The following is a 21,133-nucleotide window of genomic DNA, read 5'->3' as shown; positions in this document are numbered from 1 at the left end:
ATGTGTGGCATACATAGTAGGTGCTCATGAAATATTTGTTGAGTGAGTGCATATGTGAAATTTATTCATGTATTTAAAATATCAGAGGTGTTAGCTTTATTAGATGCAGATGAGTTTAAGTTTTATTTCTACTCCTAAAATTGGTTTTAATTAATTAAAATGTTTATGAGTAAAGACATTTATAAGTAGAATGTAAGATTATAGTCACTTACTGATTGCAGGGCAGCTAAGGTCATAATTTTCTGTTGGGAATTATCATTGTTCCTGAAGCCCAGACATAGAGGGAGTAATAATTTTTCTCTGTTTTTCAGGGGGAGCTCTCATCCTCTGATATTAGTAATAAAACAGTTTTATACTTTTTCTGTTTTACAGATTTTATTTTTAAGTGATCTCTACACCCATTGTGGTTTCAACTTAACGACCCTGAGATCTAGTCGAATGCTGGCCCAGTACCATGCTGCCTCTGCCTGCCTTAGATGTTTTCTTTCTTTCCTTGCTCACTAGTAGCTCCAGTCACCTGGGCTTTCTTGGTGGTCCATGAACAAACACCGTCTTGTTCTTGCTGAGGGCTTCAGACTTGCCCTTTTAAATCTGGAATAAACTTTACCTAGACTTTTGTGTGGCCCTGTGTAAATTAACTGATTCCCCTCCTAACCCTAGATAACTCTGTGTTCTCTGCTTTTTTTTTCTTTTTCAAATACTCTTGCCATTATTTGGAATAATCTTGTTTGTTTATTGTTGACTTGCATATTGTAGGCTTCCTCTCACATTTTCAGTTTCATGCACAAGGGAATAAACTTTTGTTTTATCACTTTATTCTTAGCATTTTGAATAGTTGCAGGCACATAACAGTATTTGGCACTTAGTGGGCATTTTGTAATTATATTTTGAATGGGCAGGTAAATTGAACAAGGTGTTTTCACATGTCATCCCATTTTTAAATATTTCAGACTTTAATTTTACTAAATGTACGCACTTTTATTTAAAATAGAAAATACTGTATGCTAAAGAATTTATAGCGCTCATAATCATTCTCTCCAGTTTTGTAAACCAGTAAAATGAGGCCCAGAGAAGTACCCAGAGTCCTACAAGCTATTATTTATTATAGGCCAAGCTGCTATAAAAGACCCATACAGTGGTTCCCCAAATTAGCTAATTTCTCTCTCCTGTAATCCTACAGTGGTAGAGAGTAGTCCAGAGTGGATAAGCTGCCTTTGCCAGTGATTTTCCAGGATCCCAGGTGTCTTCTGTCTTGGTGTTGTAGTATGCTCTTGTCTGCACTTGGTCAGAATTGGGAAATTTTCTACTTTTTTAAAATAAGGAATTTTCTAATTTTCTTTAACCTCTCGTTTTCTTTAAAACACTATGTGGTTTTGCTGAGGGACAGGGGTACCTGGAGACCCTTTCTTTTTTTTACTAAAAGGAGAAAAGGGGGCATGGCTAGTTGCAGGGATAGTCTCTGTTATAGCTAGTAATTGTTAGAACTTTTATTCAGGCCTGTTTACTCCTTAGTGCATTGCTCTTTCCTTCCTACTTCATCTGTACATAATATTAGACATTTTCTTCAGGAAGTTCAAGAATAAAAATGTTACTGCACCTTTCATTGTCAGATAAAATGTTGGTTAATCCATAATGACATAGGTTCTAGAGTAGTAACAGAATGATAACAACTAATGTCTTCAAATTTAGTTTTCTTGTGTCTTGTTTGATGCGGGATGGGATAGGCCTACATCTCCTTTTTAGGAGGCAAGAATCCTCCTCCCCCATTTTGAGTGCCATTATATAGCCTGTTATATATGTTGCCATTTGCAACAACATGGGTAGAGCTGGGAAGTATAATGCTAAGTGAAATGTCAGTTTGAGAAAGACAAATACATTATGATTTCACTCATATGTGGGATTTAGGAAACAAAACAAATGAGCACATCAAAACAGGGAAAGAGAAAGCAAGAAACTCATAACTGTAGAGAACAAAATGGGAGAACAATAGGGAAGATGATCTGTCTCAGTGGTGGTTTGGCAGGAACTTGCCAGCTTAGATCTTGGTTTTCATGCTGCCTAGGTGGGAGAAGTCCATTCTGACATTTTTTGTCATTGTAGGTGGATTCATGGTTTTATAGCTAAGCTAAATACAAAATGAGGTCAGACAGATAATATTAGATCTATACAATGATATAGGAAGAGCTCTTTGCTGGGGGTAGGAGCGGGGGCGGGGGCGGGTGGAGGGGTGGTAGGGTTCTTTGAAAGGCTTCGCAGCCCTTTAAAAAGAAACCCAAGGAAGAGAGAGCTGCTGTTTTTTCTTTTTCTTTTTTTCTTTCTCTTTCTTTCTCTCTCTCTCTCTCTCTCTCTCTCTTTCTTTCTTTTTTTGCTGTAATATATGAGAATATATCTAGAGCTGCTATAGTCTGTCTCTCCCTTGTCCCAACTTTTTATTTTGAAAAAAATATATATATAATTTTTTTTAACATTTGTTTATTTTTGAGAGACAGAGAGAGAGCACAAGCAGAGGAGGGGCAGAGAGTGAAGGAGACACAGAATCTGAAGCAGATTCCAGGCTCTGAGCTGTCAGCACAGAGCCTGACACAGGGCTCAAACTCACAAACCATGAGATCATGACCTGAGCCGAAGTCAGACGCTTGATCGACTGAGCCACCTAGGCCACCTCTATTCTGAAAATGTTTAAGCCCGCAAAGAAGTTGAAAAATACTACTATAACTATTATTTAATCATATTCACCACTTACAAGCATGTTGGCACGTTTGCTTTATCTCTTCTCTCATACTTAGACCTGCATTCTTGTCCCCAAATCTTTTGAAAACATGTTGGAAGCAGCATATGCTTTACCCTTAAATAACTTAGCATTAATCTCTTAAGAAGACTTTCTCTTAAACAATAACATTATCATACCCAAGAAATTTAACATAAATGCTCTCTGTTATATAGTCCATATTTAAACCTCCGCAAGTGGCTCAAAAACTGTCCTTAAATTTTTTTTTTTTTTTTTTTTTTTTTTTAGTCCAGGATCCAGTCAAAGCATTCTGTTAAATTTGAAGAGTCAAAGCTTGTTTTCTAAAATACCATACTTTCTGGATTTTGCTGTTTCCTCATATAAAATCCAGGTTAAACATTCTTGGCAGAACATCAAATCATGTAAATTTGTCCCATTATTGACAATTGTTAATTTGATCACTTGATCATGTAGTGGTTGCCAGATCTCTCAAAAAAACAAAGCAAAAACTTTTTTTTTTTTTGTAATTAATAAGCATTCATTGATGGTCCTTACCTGAGGTAGGTAGTAATTACATTGGTGCCTCAGAATTTCCTAATCTCCCAACTCTCTCCCTTTTTTAGTACCATTGTGACTTACAGGTTCTTTTGTTATTCTGTGTATTAATCTGTTAATGTCCCCTAATCTGTCAGTGCCACTATTCCTTTTGATGCTTAAATGGTCCTAAATTTGGTCTGTGAGAGAGACCTATCAAGTCCCTCCTGTGCCCCCATTGCATGCCCAAGTTAGTCTTTGATCACTCCCTATTTTTCTGACACAAGATGTTTCAAGAGTGTAACTTTTCTGCCTCAGACTTGGAATCAATATTTTTCTAAGAAGTTTTGGGTTCTTTTAATAGGGAATGGTATTTAGAAGCCATTTTAGGTGCTAAGTGTTTTCTTTACTACTGGAATGTCATTTTTTTCTAGACAGCTAGGAAATTAAAAGGATTTTGCAGTTTTTAATTTTTGAGTTTGTACAGGATGAACTATAATACCTTGTTTTTTCAAAAGGGACTTACAAAATATATCAGTCAATTGTAGTTTGTAAAACTTACTGTATTGTAATTCAGACAGCTAAAAAAGTTTTAAAAAATTATCTTACATACGAATTAGAAATTTGAACATATACAGTATCATGGATATTTGATATTAAGGAAGTACTGTTTGCCTTTTTTCCCCCAGGTGTGATAGTGTTTGGTTATATTAAAAATGGTGCCTTTATCTTTTAGAGATACCTTTGAAATATGGATGGAATAATTAGGTGTTTGGAATATGCACAAAATAATATGGGATGGCTTTATGGATAAAACAAGAGTGACCCTGAGTTTTCTACCTACTGTTGCAGATGACTAAAATAGTTTGTGATGGAATTAGGAAAATATTAATTTCTACAGATCTGCCAGTTTAGATTGAATACCGGAGAGTTCTTTTTTACCTCCCCCAGCCTATATTTGTATCTTTTTCCTCTTACAGTGAGAACCTCAATTCCCAAATCTGTAGCTATCTTTTGTCAGAATATGAAGATGATAAGAATTTGGATCTTTGATGAGATAAACCAGTGGATTAACCCTGCATTTAATTGCTCTATACTGGGATTTCTTGTGAGGGATAACAAATACTTTTTTTATTGTGATAAAATATACATTAGACTTACTGTTTTTTAATCATTTTCAGTGTACAGTTTATTGGCATTAAGTATGTGCACATTGTGCAACCGTCACCTTCGTCCATCTCCAGAATTTTTTTTAAGATTCTATTGTCAAGTAATCCCTACACCCAACATGGGGCTCGAATTTAGAACTGCGAGATCAAGAGTTGCATGCTTCTCCAACTGAGCCAGCCAGGTGCCTGAGAACTTTTTTCATCTTACCAAACTGAAACTCATTCCCATTAAACAGTAACTTCCATTCTCCTGTTTCCCAATTCCTGGCAACTCCCATTCTACTTCGGTCTCTGTGAATTTGATTGCTCTAGGTACCTCATAAAAGTTCAATTATACAGTGTTTGTCTTCAGTATACCAGTGTTTGACTGGTTTATTTCACATGGCATAATGTCCTTACCTTAATCTGTTCCGTCTGCCATAACAAACTACCATAGACTGGGTCGCTTAAACAATTTATTTCTCACAGTTGTGGAAAGTCCAAAATCAGGGCGCCAGCTGATTCTGTATCTGATCAGGGCTGGCTTTCTTGGTTCACAGATGGCTGTCCTCTCACTGTGTCCTCATATGGCAGAAGGGGTGAGAGAGCTTTTTGGGATGTCTTATGTAATGACACTAATCCCATTCATGAGGGCTCTACCCTTATGACCTAATCACCTCACAAAGGCCCCACATCCTCATATCACTGAGGGTTAGGATTTCAACATGAATTCTGGGCTTATTTCATCAAAGATCCAGATTGTTTTCACCTTCATATTCTGACAAAAGATAGCTACAGATTAGGGAACTAGGGTTCTCACTGCAGGAGAAAAAAGATACAAATATAGAATGGAGGAGGTAAAAAAACTCAGCATTCAGTCCATCACAGTGCTCAGAGCTTATCCATGTTAGAGACTGTGTCAGTTTCCTTCCTCCATTGTATTTAATACCACTTTGTTTATCCAATCATCTGTTGATACACATTTGGATTGTTCCCACTTTTTGGCTATCATGAATAATGCTGCTATTCAACATTGGTGTTCCAATATCTATTCAAATCCCTTAGAGTATTTGGGTCTGTAGCCAGAAGTGCAATTGCTGAATCATAAGCTAATTCTGTGTTTAACTTTTTGAGAAGCACCATACTGTTCCACAGTGGCTGTTCTGCTTTACATTTTCACCAGCAGTGTACATGGGTTTTCATTTCTCCACGTTCTCCCCAACACTATTTTTGGTTTTTGTTTTTGATAATAGCCATTCTAATGGATATGAAGTGGTGTCTCGATGTGGTTTTGATTTATATTTTCCTGATGACTGGTTATGTTGCACATCTTTTTATGTATTTTTGTCTGTTTGTATATCTCCTTTAAGAGAAATGTTTTTCCAATTCCCTTGCCTATTTTTAATTTTTTTTTTAATTGATGAGTTTCAGGAGTTCTATATATATTCTGGATATAATTCCTTGTCAGGTATATGATTTGCACATATTTTCTCTCATTCCATGAGTTGCCTTTTCACTTTTGTGTCCTTTGATGCACAAAAAGTTTTTATTTTGACGATGTTCAATTTACCCTTTTTTCAGCATCATAGTCAAGAAAGCATTGCCAAATCCAATGTCCTGAGGCCTTTTTCCCTGTTTTCTTAAAATTTTATGTCTAATGTTTAGGTCTTTGATCCATTTTAAGTTAATTTTTGTAAATGGTGTAAGATAAGAGGTCAACCTTCATTCTTTTGCATGTGGTTATCTAGTTTTCCTAGCACCAGGTGTCGAAAAGACGTTGTCAATAAGCATTTGACCATATGTGGGGGCCCATGTGACCATAGGCAGAATAGAATAGTGATTATCTCTGGGTGCTGTTTCATTGGTCTGTGTATCTGCGTTTATGTCAGTATCACACTATTTTGATTATGGTAGCTCTGTAGTGTTTTTTGAAATAAGGAAGAGTGAAACCTCCAACTCCCCCCCTCCCCCTGCCCAAGATTGTTTTGGCTATTCAGGTCCCTTCAGATTCCAAATGTTAGGATTGATTTTCCTATTTCTGCAGTAAATGGACCTAGACATTGATAGGGATTGCATTAAATCTGTGGATCACTTTGGGTAGTATTGATATCTTGACAGTAGTAAATCTTCTAGTTCATGAACAAGGGATGTCTTTCCATTTATTTTTAAATTTTCTTTTAGCAATGTTTTATAATTTTCAGTATATGTCTTTCACCTTATTGACTAAATTTATTCATAAATGTTTTATTCTTTTTGATGCTATCATAAAGTGAATTGTTTACATGATTTCCTTTTGGGGTTGTTCATTGTTAGTGTTTAGAAGCACAGTTGAGTTGTGTGTGTTGATTTTGTGTTCTGCAACTTTGCTGAGATTATAAGTAATTGTATTCCTTAAGTAGAGTGCTAAGATGTTTGAAAATCCCTTTTCTTTGACTAAGAACGTATCACCTAGAAATCTGATGAGAGCTCAGATACAGGGTTTATCCCTCGGACACTCTGCCCTACCTATCTGTACAGGTTGGCTGCTTGTGTAGGTTAGGTCTCGTGCAGTAGTATGTTTTTGTGCTTAATGTCATTGTGTTAAGTCCCTTCTTAATTCTGTTTCTTGCATATTCATCAGCAGAGGACAAGAAACCTGAAGTCTGATTATCCTGGAGAGAGTACACCCTATTCCAGTGTATCATCGGATGAGAAAATTTGTTGCCATCTGATTTAGTTTTTGTTGGTTCTCCTAACCTGTTTATTAGGATTCTAAGAAAATAGGGCAAATAAATTATTTCCAGGGGAGTGTGGATGGGGTAAAGGAGTAATGTGGTAGGGAAACTTTTTACATTGTTTTTTTTTGTTTTTTAAAAAATTTTTTTTTTCAACGTTTATTTTTTTGGGACAGAGAGAGACAGAGCATGAACGGGGGAGGGGCAGAGAGAGAGGGAGACACAGAATCGGAAACAGGCTCCAGGCTCCGAGCCATCAGCCCAGAGCCCGATGCGGGGCTCGAACCCACGGACCGCGAGATCGTGACCTGGCTGAAGTCGGACGCTTAACCGACTGCGCCACCCAGGCTCCCCGAAACTTTTTACATTGTTAAATAAAAAATGGATATTTTGGTTTGTGAGTTAGAATGCTGTTGGTGTTCTGACTTAAGGTTTGTGTTTGATTAATGTAAGGTTCTTTTCGCAGTGCAAGGTATCTACTGCTGGCATGTAGTTGTAGGGGCTTCTTTACAACCATGTGTGATGTGGTAGTTTGTGCTGCTGAGCAGCTGTGTGTTTGATTCCTTTTAAGATTATATGGGTATATTGTTAAAGTGTTCCTGTGCTAGGCTTGGTGACATTGCATTTTTTGGAAATCATCAAAATTTAGTTAAATTACCATAGTAGGATGTTTCCTGGGGATTGATGATGTAGATTAAAACATCTTTGTTTTATCCAACAATAGAACTGAATTACATGGGTAGGAAAACCAACAGGCATTTCCTGTCCTATTTATCAAAACAGAGTCTTTTAAAGAATGTGTAAAATGCTTTACTTAAACAAATCCGCTGTGTTGACTTCCGGTGGAAGATGATGATCTAAGTCCATGTGTTAAAACAGACAGACACACACCGAAATGACCAACAAGATAATGGGAGAGTTCAGTCTCCTTGGAAACCCTGGAAGCATGCCATAACTAAACTAAAAAGAATTTTGGCAGGAAAAGGTACAAATGAGAAAGAAATATAGTGAGGGAAGTTCTTTCTGGTTAGCTTGGTGTTCATTTTTGTGGTTGAGAAGCCATCCTGGGGTATGAAGAAAGACCTATTTTGAGCTAGAATTTAAGGGTGGTCCATAGGGTAGTTGATTGGTATGAGATTTTGTACTTTGAAGCAAGGATTGAAAACTAAGTGACTCAATGCTTCTCACCAAGGAGAATATCCGTAAAGAGGGGCTAGCTACACATGGTTGCAGGAGAGAGACTAACTGTGAAGCACAGAGTTGAAACTTCCTGCTCTGAAGCGACCTTATTTGGCCTGCAGGGCTGTGACTTGACCACTTATTGCTGAATCTATATGGTGACCAAGGAAGTGTGGTGGGCAGCCTCTAAGATTGCCCCCAATGATCCTTGCCTCCTGGTATTAATGTCTTTTATCTAATCCCCTGACCTTGAGTGTGGCTGGACCTGGTGGTTTCTCCAAGTATGACAAAAGTGAATGGATTAACTTGATGGCAAAACTTTTGAGGTTAGGTTACAAAAAGGCTTTGGCTTTCATGTGGGGCTGTCCTCTTTCATTTGCTCTGAGGGAAACAATCTACCATTTTGTAAGCTTCTCTGTGGAGCTTATGAGGCAAGGAGCTGGTGTTTCTGGCCAACAGTCAGTGAAGACCTGATGATTGCCAGCAGTCACGTGTTTGAACTTGAACTGCAAGCAGATCCTTCCACCATCCAGTTTGAAGATGATAGAGGCCCTGGCTGACACATTGACTGCAGACTTGTGAAAGATCCTGAGCTGGATGCCCCCAGCTAAGCCACACTCAGATTCCTGATCCACAGAAACAGAGGGAGTAGAGTACATGTTTGTTGTTTTAAGCTGCTAAATTTGGGGTAATTTGTTAGGCAGCAGTTGAGAAACTACTACAGGAAGTAACCATGTGAACACACACACCCCCACCCTAGAGGATTGAACTTGGTTCTAAATGTTTTCTGATTAACCTAAGACAATTCCCAAATGTTACATAAACATAGACCTTTCTCTATAAAGATGAACACATGAAAAGGTGGACACATACAGGCTCAGTCTAAAAGAAGGTGACCAGTGTGAGCAGGTGATTTCCTGTGATAGGGACTTATTTCAAAAAACAAGAGAAAATGTTGCAATTTAAAAAACAACTAATTACTGTTCTCAAGGAGACTCCTGAACACTTGAACAAAAAAAAAAAAGAAAAAAAAAAGAGCAGGAAAGAGTTCTTAACTGAAATTTGTGCTTCTTCACTGTTAACTTTTTGGAGTGGTAGCAGAGGGCTTTAGAAATAGTCCCACAGTTCAGAGGAGAAAATGAGATGAAAATTACAGGCATAAGTATAAGAAACACAAAGAGTAGATCCAATGTATAATAAAGGTTCAGAGTGAGAGATCAGAGCAAACATATAAAAGATAAAGTCAGAGAAACAGTAAAAATTTTCCTAGAGAGAACAGGTCAAAAGGGCTCAGGGAATATATAGCTAACATTTATTGAACACTTATTATGTACAAAGTATTTTTCACATTAAAACTCACTTGAAATTCTCTACAACCCCCATGAGATAGGGTCTTTTAATATTCTTCTACAAATAATTAAAGTGCATACCAAGCAAAATAAATGAGATCCATACCTAGGAATAGCCTAATGGATTTCAAAGATTTCAAAACTTTAAGGTATAGAAATAAATAGTACAAGTATCCTGACAAGAAACAAGTTACCTGCAAAGGTATCAGATGAGCATTTCATTTGTCTTCTGTATTCTAGCACTATGTGTGGCTGTTAAATCCGTTAGGTAAAATACAATAAATTCATTTCCTCAGTTTAAGTGCTCAATAGCTATGCATGGCAAGTGGCTACCGTGTTGGACAGTGCAAAATAGAACATTTCTGTTACAGTAGAAAGTTTTGTTGGATAGCACGGTGCTAAAAGATAGTGGAGTGGCATTTAGAAAACCCTGAGGAGAAAGCTGTTACAACCTAAGAATCTTAAATTGCTAAAACTTCACATAGGCAGGATAACAGAATGGCAATTTTCAGGCTTGTAATGATTGAAAGTGTGTCACTCGAGTACTTTTCTTGAAAAAATTCTACTCTTCGTATATCCGGGCAGCTGGGAAGTCAGCAACTCAGAAGCGTGATGAATCAGCTTCAGAGTCCTGTTTGTTTAACCCTCTGTTTCTCAGAATAACCCAAGATACATAAAAGGGAAAATCTCCGTTCATGGCAGATCTGAAGAGAATGTCCTTCATAAGCTAAATTTCAGAGTGTCAGAGCAATGATTACAGCCTCCTACAGCTCAACTCCAGAGCTAGCCACAGAAAACAGCTTTTATTTTAAGGACAGTTAATCCACTGAAACCGCTTTTGTTGAAATCGCACAGAGAATCTTCATGCCACCAAATCCAAGCTTACTTCTCAGCCCTCACTTAACTTGATCTGGACACTTTTTGGACACAGTTCATCCCTGCCTCCTTTTAGAAACACTTTGCCTGGCTTCCGCAAAAGCTCTTCCTACCTTACTGGTAGTTCCCTGTGCAGTGTCCTTTACTAGCTAGCTTAGTGCTAGGTGCGGGAGAGCTCAAGGCCCAGCCCTCAGGCCACACCTCTTGTTTTCTGTAATCATTCACCAGGAAATCATATCTAGTCTTTAAATGCCTTCTGTTAGCCGATGATGCCTTAATTTATGTCTCTCCTTCCTTCCTAGGTGGTTGAAATCCATACTAAAGTTATAAAAATGAAATTCTTGGCTCCTTTCTTAACCAGAACCTGCTGTTTTCTGGTGTGTCTCTTGCCAGTAAATGACACTGCTTTTCCTCCATTGGGCTGGGTTCTAAGACCTTGGAATCCTCCTTTGAGAACCTCCATCCATTCGCTAATTCTGGCAGTGCTCTCTTCAGAATGTGTTCTGAATCTGTCCGTCTTTGTGGCCACCACCTTAGCTCAGACCATCATCATCTTTGCTTATGCTACTGCAGTAATTTAGGAACCATTCTTCTTCCCCACCCCCACCCCCCATTTTGTGCTGTAGTCGCACAACAGATAATCACTTTAAAACAAGATAGAAATTCTGCGAGGACTTCTTCTCATTCTTAAAACAAAGCCACAGTCCTTCTCCCATGGCCTACGAGGCTGTATGTATATCTGGCCTCGGCCAAATGCTCCATCTCCTCTACCACCTTATTATGTAATTAGTCTTGTCAAATATAGCAGCATTTCTACTTAGGCTGCCTGCTTGAAATACTTTCCTTTACAAGTTTGGATGACTAATTCCCTGTTTGGTCTCTGCCTAAGTTACCTCCTCAGAGAGGCTTTAAAGCTCTGACCACTCTACCTGAAATAATGCCCCACCCTCATTACTTTTCTTCTCTTGTTGGTCTTTGTATTTTTCTATTTTTATTTCTGTTCTATTTATACTGCCCTGATACATTTTATATTTATTTGTTTATAATACGTCTCTGTCACTAGCATGTACGTTCCATGAAGGCGGGATATTTATTTACTCTTGTACCCCCAGCAGCTAGAAATGCTAGCTTGACCTAGAGTGCCTAGCATGTGGTAGGTGCTCACTCAAATATTGTGGAAGGAATGACCGTCCTAAAAATGAGCAAAACAACAAGTGCACAAGATTTATAAAAAACACCAGTTTCCAGAATTAGAGGAATAAATCTTTAGTTCAAGTAAATGGAGAAAAACCTTTAATGTAGAACTTTATTTTTCAATGAGATTCATGAAAGAAATTGCATCTTTGAGAATGGAATCATGTGAAAATCTCAAATCATTGGAAAAGCATGATTACAATTATTTAAAAAAGTTTAGTAGAGACCATGAATTGCAGTGCAAATATAATTTGCACTGGTCAGGAGTATCACTTTAAACAAACTAACCTGCCTCAGCTGAGAGAAAAAGGATGAAAAGGGGAAAAGATGGGGAAAAAGAATTTTCTGGACTAAATGTCTTTTTTTTGTAACAGTATGTGATGTATTCCTTTTGGTTGAGAATTTTGGTGAAATCATTCATGACCAATGGAAGTTAACTTCTTTCTTTAAACCTGCCATTTACACGCTATTAAAGAATAGTTGATATAAGGCAAACATTAGTCTATTAATGTTACTAAGTACATTCAACCACCATGAGAACCTGGACATTATTCTTCTTGCTTTCATCTTTAGCTCTCCACACCTTATCAATGATCAAGCCTTGAGAAGCCTTGCGTCGTATACTTCATAAATGTATTTTAAAATCTGTACACTTCTGTCCCCTCTTTGTATCTCCATGGTTTAGTTAATGGAACAGGTGATATTAATAAAACCAACTTATAGGTTTGTTGTGAGGGTTAAATACCTAACATACAATAAGTGCATTTTAGATGTTTGCTACTTATGATAATATTGTTACTGTACTGTCCTGGCTCAGATCACTATCATTGCTTACCCGGATTTCTGGAGTGACTCCAGATTGGTCTCCAGACTTCCCTCTGCTTACCCTTCTCCCAGTTCCCAGTTCTCTTCACTTCAGTCCGAGTAATCTAAAGGCACGTCTAATTGGATTACTCGTATTTAAAACGGCACAGTGAGCTCCCTTTAATCATTGGGGTAAAGTCTGTAAAATTTTCTGTAACATACCTTAATGATCTCTAACTTCTTTCTGTAAATAGGCTTCCCCTTTGTACCGGGTTTGTAGGGTGAGCAGGACGAATCCTGTCAAAACAAAGTGGAGTTGGGTGTGACTCTGCCAAGACAGATGGACAGTGAAGGGCTTTCTGGTTCTTCTAGCATGGCCATAATAATCCTAGTTTGTAAATATTTTAGGCAGATACTAATAACCAGGTGCCCATTCTAGTTAAAAAATACCTTAAGGCATGCATACATAGATGCACAAGCTTTGTGCAGTACTGCTCTGTATAATCTCCATGGAAACTATTTGCATCATATTTTGATAAGGCAACTTTAATGAGGTGATTTGCTTTGTGGTTTGAATTATGAGCCACTTAAAAGTTAGTGAACATCTAATAAAGATGATCACTTTAGGTTTAGAATGGTCAGTTTCAAGTTCTTCATTCTAACATTATATATAACATAAATACACCAAGGCTTGTTTGTTACGATCACACCTATAGAGTAAATGTATTAGCAACTGTTTATCTTTCTGTTCTTTGTTGCAGGAGGGTATGGTTCCATTCCATTTTATCCAAACATGATATCAGATTATCCAGGAACAAGTTAAAAAGAAGGGAGACTCGTTCCAGAACACATCTCTGGAAATTACCCTATGGACCCTGACTCTCATGGCAACATTACAATGTAGGTTCTGTATGAGCATCAATAGCCAGTGGTCTTTTTTGAGGCTATCACATAACATGTTCCTGTTCACTGAGTCAGAGGTTGAAAAAAGGTGTTTAAAAAGGCTGTTAGCACTTACTTTATTGTTGAAAATCATAATATAATCAAAGTGATATTTTAGTCCAGAGACCTAGGAGTACAGAATCTTAACCTGCAGCCTGAGGCTTCTTGAGTGTACAGACAGTCGCTGACTTAATGATGGTTTGACCTACGATTTTTCAGCTTTATGATGGTACGAAGGCAATATGCATTCCATAGAAACTGTATGTTGAATTTTGATCTTTTCCTGGGCTAACAATAGATGGTAGGGTATTTGCTCCCAGTTGGCCATGTGATCACAAGGGTAAACAGCGAATATGCTTAACAGTGATTCCGTATCTATCATATAATCATTTTGTTTTTCACTTTCAGTATAGTTATTCAATAACTTAATGAGCTATTTAACACATTATCAAAACAGACTTTGAATTAGATAATTTTGCCCAATTATAGGCTAATGTAAATGGTCTGAGCACATTTAAGGTAAGCTAGGCTGAGCTACGATGTTGGGTAAGTTAGGTGCATTTACATGCATTTCAATTTATGATGGGTTTATTGGGCTGTAACCCCGTCTTAGGTCGAGAGTATCTGTATATGCAAAGAAGCAGCAAAGCAGGGCAGTTATGACACTTTACTACTTAGGGCTTCAGCCTCAGTCTCCAGGGAGCTTTGCTGGACCATTTGGAGAACTTACCTAAGCTAGATTGGCCTCAATAGCCTAGAAACAGATAAGGTTACAATGCTTGCTTCTGCTTTGTGCATCAAGGCCCAAAGCCCAGCCAACATCTCCTGCCTATCACGTGCCTGATTCAAGGTTCATTTCTTTACATCTGTTGCTTGTTTAGCCCTCAAAGCTACTCTGTGAGATAGGTATTTAAAGATGAGGAAACTGAATCTTTAAGAGCCTTAGTTACTTCCTCAGGGTCTTACAGGCAGGTGAAGTGAAGAAAAGTCCAATCTGACTTCTCATCATTTCCTGCACAAGTTTCTTATAGATACGGCCCCAAGAATGTATTACAGGTATGCTAAGACAGTGATCCCTCAGTTCCTGTGGGGTGCATGCTGAGCTGGATGGGGGGCGCTTAGCTGACTAGAGTTCCTGAGCAGACATGAACAGCCTAATCTTATCTTTACACTAGCGTGCCTTACAAACAGTGTATTCTGTGTGTGCCCTGACATGAGAAAGATCGACACACTGGCCTGCTCCACTGAAAGTAACAAGTCAGCAAGGGGGAACATTAGGCGCCAGTTCTTACAGCCATCCTCCTTTCAGCCTCTCAGGTTACGGTAATAACCCCTAGTCAGTGCCAAGTAGGCAAGAAAACTTCAGGATGGTGTGGAAGGGAGAGAGGAAGAAATGGTTGGGGCCCACTTCCCCAAGAGCAGGTGAGTAGGTCAAGCCTTACTTACTTCATAGGAGCAAGGGATTGCTAAAAGGATGGCACATACTTAACTTGCTTTTTAGGCCGAAATAAAATGTTCTTAAATCTTGAACATAGCACTTTAGTGGAAGGAGTGGACCTGACCTTTCAGAAAAGGTAACAAAAACTTTGAGCTCCCTCTAGAGGTCAACAGTGATAAAGGAGCATCATAATGGGAAATAACCTAAAGCTAGTCTACCCCTTCAGCAAGAAACTAGCATTTTATGGATGTGTTATCCAGGAAAATACTTTCTTACATTGGAGAGTAGTTAGTTGCCTTTGAGAAGAAATTTAGGTTAATCATATTTTAATAGCTTTGTGGGGTCATTCCTAAAATTCAGTGTTTGCTGTGTTATGGTATATTGAACTAATAAAGGAGAAAAGATCATGATAATAGATTGTGTCCAAACAAAATAGCATGCTTTTAATTTACTTTTTTTTTTTTTTTTTTTTTTTTTTTTTTTTTTTTGAGAGAGAGAGGGTACGTGTGTTAAGGGATGGGGGTAGGCGCAGAGACAGAGGGAGAGAGAGAATCTTAAGCAGGCTCCATGTCCAGGGCAGAGCCCAGTGCAAGGCTGGATCTCACAACTGTGAGATCATGACCTGAGCCAAAATCAAGAGTTGGATGCTTAACCAACGGAGCCACACAGGTACCCGCAAATTAGCATGCTTGGAGCTCTGAGTGTTGAAGCAGATCAGATCAAAATGAGAATTAATTTCTGTGCTATTGTGTGCCAGAACATTTTGACTTTAGCAGAGATAAAGGTGATGAGTATACCCACTGTGTTCTCATCCCTACCTCTCCAATATCTGAAAAGAAAAGAACAGTGAACACCAGGAGATTAATATTCTGAGGTTCAAGTTGCCAGGCATATGTTAAAACTTCAAGAAAGCTAACATACAATTTAAGTTTTAGAACCTCAGTTGATCAAATGAGAAATCTGTTTCAGCACAGATATCTTCCTCCGGATCAGATACTTCATGGATAAGAATTAGTTATGGTGCTGACCTTTACTGTGTTTACTCCTTTTGTTCCCAGTATTGTTTATTCTTCTCTTCAGAACTCACCGAGAAAGTTCAGTTCTTAAACTTTAGTATGTAACTATAGAATGAAGAAGTTAGAAGTCATGTTTAATTTGTGGTAATATTCAGAATATATGAAAGTTACATTTTTTTAAAGTTCCTGAAGTGCTTAAAAAAAAAAAAAAAAACCCAGAAGGTTGGGAACATCCCACAAAGGGACCCAGGAGCCAACCTGAAAGCTCTCAGTGGCCAAATCTGGAATAATTTGAACAATACAGTAAACTTCATAGTATGATTATAACCCAAAATATGAAATAAATAAATATGAGTTCATACTGATAACTGAATAAAGAAGTGGGAGAGAAAAGACAAATTTCCCCTAGAGAAGAATTCTAAATCTGTAGATATTCCTCCTCAAGGCAGTAGTGCTTAATATCTCCATCCCTTAAATGTAGGCTGCGCTTAATGACGTCCTACCAGAGTACCTTACTGGGGGACGGGTACTTTATAGTGGAGAAACCTGGCAAACAGCATCATGGCCAGATAATCTAGGTTATCATCAATAAGTCATATTGATAAGATGTACCTTCGCATGATGTAGTAAGAATGACATTTCGTCTCTGTGATCTTCCTGCCAATAAGCCATAATGGCAGTGTGGCCAGGAGAAAAACAATATCAAATTTAGGGACATGCTGTAAAGCACCTGGCCATTACTCTTCAAAACTGTCAAGGTCACCACCAAAGAGAAAGTGTCACAGACCGGAGGAAGCTAGAGACAAGATGACTAAATACAATATGGAATCCTACATGGGATCCTGGAACTGAGAAAAAGGTACTAGGGAAAGATGACTGAAATCTGAATAAAGTGTGGAGTTCAGTTAATATTCCAGTGTTGGGTCTTCATTTGTGACAGGTAAACCATAGCAATGTAAGGTGAAGGTGTATGGGAACTCTCCATACCGTCTTTGCAACTCTTAATGTAAATCTAAAATTAGGCTAAAATTAATTTATGGAAAATAAAGATTCAGCTCAGTTAATTCTTATGCTGTGTAGCTTTTGTTCAGTGATGTTTGAAAACTCCCCAGGTGTTTTGAAAAATGGAGAACTTCTCTGCTATGTGTATATGTATCATCACTTGCAGTTAAGTAGTTTGTGAGTTTTATGTATAAAAGTGAGAAAGACCCTCTCTCATAGAAGTGTAGTGAGTAGTTTCCAACGATACGAGCATATCCAGCACCATAGTTTCCTGCTGTAGCAATGGCAGGAGTTGAGCAGAGCAGAATCATGCTTCATTGCTTCAGTCCCATTCTGTTTTCACATTGATTGGCTTATGACTTACAGAAAGTAACTTTCATTAAGTCACTATTGTTGTGAATTCCAGGTTACAAAGAAATAAATCTGAGATCCATTTTTGTCAGAGTGAGGTCCCTGACAGAGATCCATGGTCATGGGTGGAGTTAACGCAGTTTTTGCAGACGTGTTGTCTTACAGGTCTTTAATTTTCCATATTTGAAGTTTCCTGATAAAAGCACGTTATTTTTCTCCAGCCATCGTTCTGTTTTCTTCCTCCCCTAAATGTATTAAGTGTATGAATACGTGTTATATATGCTCTGTGAAAGGTAAATTCTCTGAAGAGAGAAATCATCTTTCAGTGTTTCTTGGCAAATGAAATTTCATTGCAAATTTTGAAGTTCACAATTGACTTAACTTACGGTTGAATTATTTTTTTTTAAGTTTATTTATTTATTTTGAGTGAATGAGTGAGTGAGAGGAGGTGCAGGGGAGGAGCAGAGAGAGACAACCCCAAGCAGGCTCCGGGCTGTCAGTGCAGAGCCCGATGTGGGGCTCGCTCTCACCTTGAGATCATAACCTGAGCCAAAAATCAAGAGTTGGACACTTAACTGACTGAGCCACTCGGGTGCCCCACTCGAGGTCGAATTATTAATAGCAGAGCTGAGACTACATCTCCAGGTGTCTTCTTGTTCTTACCTAGTAGTTAATGAAGGACCAAGGGAAAGTGTGAAAAGCGAGGAGGATTTAAAGAAAAATTAGAGCAAAATGTGAAAAGATATTGGCAAAATAAGAACATCTGATGTTTCCCTTCTTATTCTTCTATTCTTTAATGGTCTAGACATCAGTGAGCATCTTTATACTTTTTTTTTTTTAATTTTTGGATTATTGGAGCGCCTGGGTGGCTCAAGTCAGTTCAGTGTCCGACTTCAGCTCAGGTCATGATCTCACATCACGGTCCATGAGTTTGAGCCCCGCGTCAGGCTCTGCTGACAGCTCAGAGCCTGGAACTTGCTTTGGATTCTGTGTCTCCCTCTTTCTCTGCCCCTCCCCAGCTCGCGCTCGCTCTCTCTCTCTCTCTCTCTCTCTCTCTCTCAGAAGTAAATAGACATTTAAAAAATTTAAAGTAAAATAAAATTTTTGGATTATTTTAGTAGGATGATTTCTGGAACTGACATGAAGTTCCAAGAGAATGAATGCTTTGTGGCTGTTGGTATAAATTATGAAATAGTTTTCCAAAATAACAAGATATACTTCTCTACAGTGCAGGTAGAGCAATTTATATTTTTCCTCTAGTTTAAGAGATAGAAAATGGTGTGTTATTTAAAAATTAATTTGAGGGGCACCTGGGTGTCTCAGTTGGTTAAGCATCAGACTTTGGCTCAAGTCATGATCTAGTGGTTCGTGGGTTCGAGCCCCGCATCGAGCTCTGTGCTGACAGCTCAGAGCCTGGAGCCTGCTTCAGATTCTGTCTCCCCATCTCTTTCTGCCCCTCCCCTGCTCATATTCATTCATATTCATATTTTCTCTCTCCCAAAAATAAATAAAAAAATTAATTTGAGTGGATATTTTATTATATTTTACCAGTATTGCTCTTCTGTGAATTGTCTTCCCCATGTTGTATGAGCTGTTTTTGGAAATACAGGTATTTTTCTTAGCCACTTGTCTTTAGTTATTTTGTAAAAGTCACATTTTTCTTTCATTATCTGTCTGTCTGTCTATCTATCTATGCTTCTTCTGATGTATTTATACCCTTCCAGAGATCTAATATACATCTTTCCCCCCTGATGGACTACATACAGAAGGGGTAAAGGATTGGGGAGAGAGGAAAGGTGATATTTATTTATCAGGCATTGTCATCTTTTTTTTTTTTTAATTTTAGTCATTCAAATAGTGTGTAATGATAACTCATGACTTAGAGATTCATCTGTTGTCAGGGTTATCTTCTTACGGTAATGGTTATAGGCATGTTAACCTGGTCTCCCTCCCTGTCTTGAGCTTTGGAAACAAATTCCATAATGCTCTGATTGTTTCATTTATGTTGTGTACAAATCGGATCAAACATGCTTTATATCTTTTTTTTTTATCTCCATGATATAATGTAAGCAGCATTCTTTCTCAGTACAAATAGATTTTATTTTTTTGTGCTGAGAATGTAAGGTACACATAGACAAACTTTGGAAGGATGTATACTAAAATCATAGTCTATCAGTAATGGGGTTAAGAGTGATGATTGTCTTTTTTTACAGAGCAGTTTGTGTGATTAAAAGAGTTAAATCCCATTGCAGATCTTACACAAATCATATAAATACATCTATACCTGTTTTACAGTTTGCACACGTTTGTTGAAAGACTGTTTAGTTATTATCTATGGTTACCTCTTAGTGATGGGATTTCAGGTTTTTTATTCTTTAAGTTGGTTAAAATGATCACTATATTATTTTTTTTAACAAAAACAGACAACAAATATTTTTATACTTAGATTCCTGTAAATCTTTTTAAGTATTTTTATTGCAATACTGGTTTTTATCTTTTGCCTTAGAGTTGTAAGATTATCAAGTGGTTAGTTAGAATCAGTGGTTCTTAATCTTTAGCTAATTTTATTGTGGTTAGAGAATGTGGTCTTTAAATTTGAAATTAGAATTCTTTAAGGGACTGTCTGTGGCTCAGTGTATGAGTTTTTTAATTGCATAGCTCTTTGGAAGATACATGTTCTTCTGTATTGGTATAAAGTTCTCTGTATGTGTGTATCAGTTTGATCTTTCAAGTGTGTATACTTTCTCCTCCCCTCCCCCTTCTTCCCTTCTCCCTTTTTTGATCTGTCAGGCATGGAGAGGGATGTCAGTCTTCTGCTGTAGTTACAATTTTTGTCAATTCCTTTATTTCTAAAACCCTAAAATATATATAGTAAAAATATGTGGAAAGATTCATGGCTGTTAACGTCTTTAGCTTACTTTTTATCATTATATACATATTATAAACTCTGTCATACTGAATTTCTTTTCACTTAATTTAACCAGTGGTTGGAAGCATTAGTGGCATTCACTAGGCATGGGCCAGGTGTGCTAGCTCTTTGGCAGTTTGCGGGACAATCTTGAACAAGAAAAAATCGTCCCATGGTCTGCATGACTTAGAATATTCTGCCAAATGCTTTTGGTGCTGGAAAAAACTTACTAATATTTTCTAAGCCTAAAATCTGTTTTATTTATCACATATTATTTTGCATGGGTTTAATGTATATACTGATGTTTGCTGTGTAAATCAAGGGAACATTGTACTTTGAAATACTAGAATTTTACGAAGAATTCTTCATGATTTTCCAGTCACATCACCAGTGCAAGGCTGTTGATGTTTTTTGAGTTACCACTATTGTATACCTGTATAAGTCTGCATTTATAACTGATCTATTGTGATTATTCTACATAGAGTGTCATCATGCTCACATTTACATATTGGTGGGGGGCTTTTTTATTTTGTTTTTCAGTATTTTCCACCTTTTTTTTTTCTGGGACTGCAGTGATCCACATGGTAGAACACTTGATATTATCTTACAAGTCAGGTCTTTGTTCTTTTTTCCTGCTTTGCTCTTGCTTTTTTTTTTCCTCCCCCCTGTAATAGCCCTTTGAGTTCTTGATCTTTCCTACTGCCGTATCTAGTTGGTTAATGCCACCCAGTGTATCTTTCATTTCAGGTAATGTATTTTTCATTTCTAGATGTTCCTTGTCTTTTCTCTTACATTTCTCAACATGTTTATAATTCATTCTGTGTTCTGGAGCATATTTACAATAGTTGTTTTAAGGTTCTTGTCTGATAGGACCTTAATTCCATCATCATTTTTGTCATTTCGGGTCCTTCTGGTTATGGGTCACATATTGCTGCTGCTTTACATAACTG

At 37.7% G+C, this 21,133-nt stretch overlaps 1 protein-coding gene across 4 annotated transcripts in view; it reads left to right on the top strand.

Moving 5' to 3' along the window:
- Positions 1–21,133, top strand: part of PPP2R2A (protein phosphatase 2 regulatory subunit Balpha) — an 85,116-nt gene that overhangs the window by 22,267 nt on the left and 41,716 nt on the right. For 2 of the 4 annotated variants that reach the window (XM_053216405.1, XM_053216404.1), the window contains exon 3: positions 13,288–13,426. The exons of the other annotated variants lie outside the window; for them this stretch is intronic. In XM_053216405.1, coding sequence (XP_053072380.1) covers positions 13,411–13,426 — 16 coding nt within the window. In that variant the 5' untranslated portion in view covers positions 13,288–13,410. The remainder of the gene's footprint in view (positions 1–13,287; positions 13,427–21,133) is intronic. 4 annotated transcript variants of the gene reach the window in all.

Source organism: Acinonyx jubatus, chromosome B1 (genome assembly GCF_027475565.1).
Source record: "Acinonyx jubatus isolate Ajub_Pintada_27869175 chromosome B1, VMU_Ajub_asm_v1.0, whole genome shotgun sequence".
Taxonomy (NCBI): Eukaryota; Metazoa; Chordata; class Mammalia; order Carnivora; family Felidae; genus Acinonyx; species Acinonyx jubatus.
Note: the sequence above shows the minus strand (reverse complement) of the source record. Positions and strands in the feature narration are given on the sequence as shown.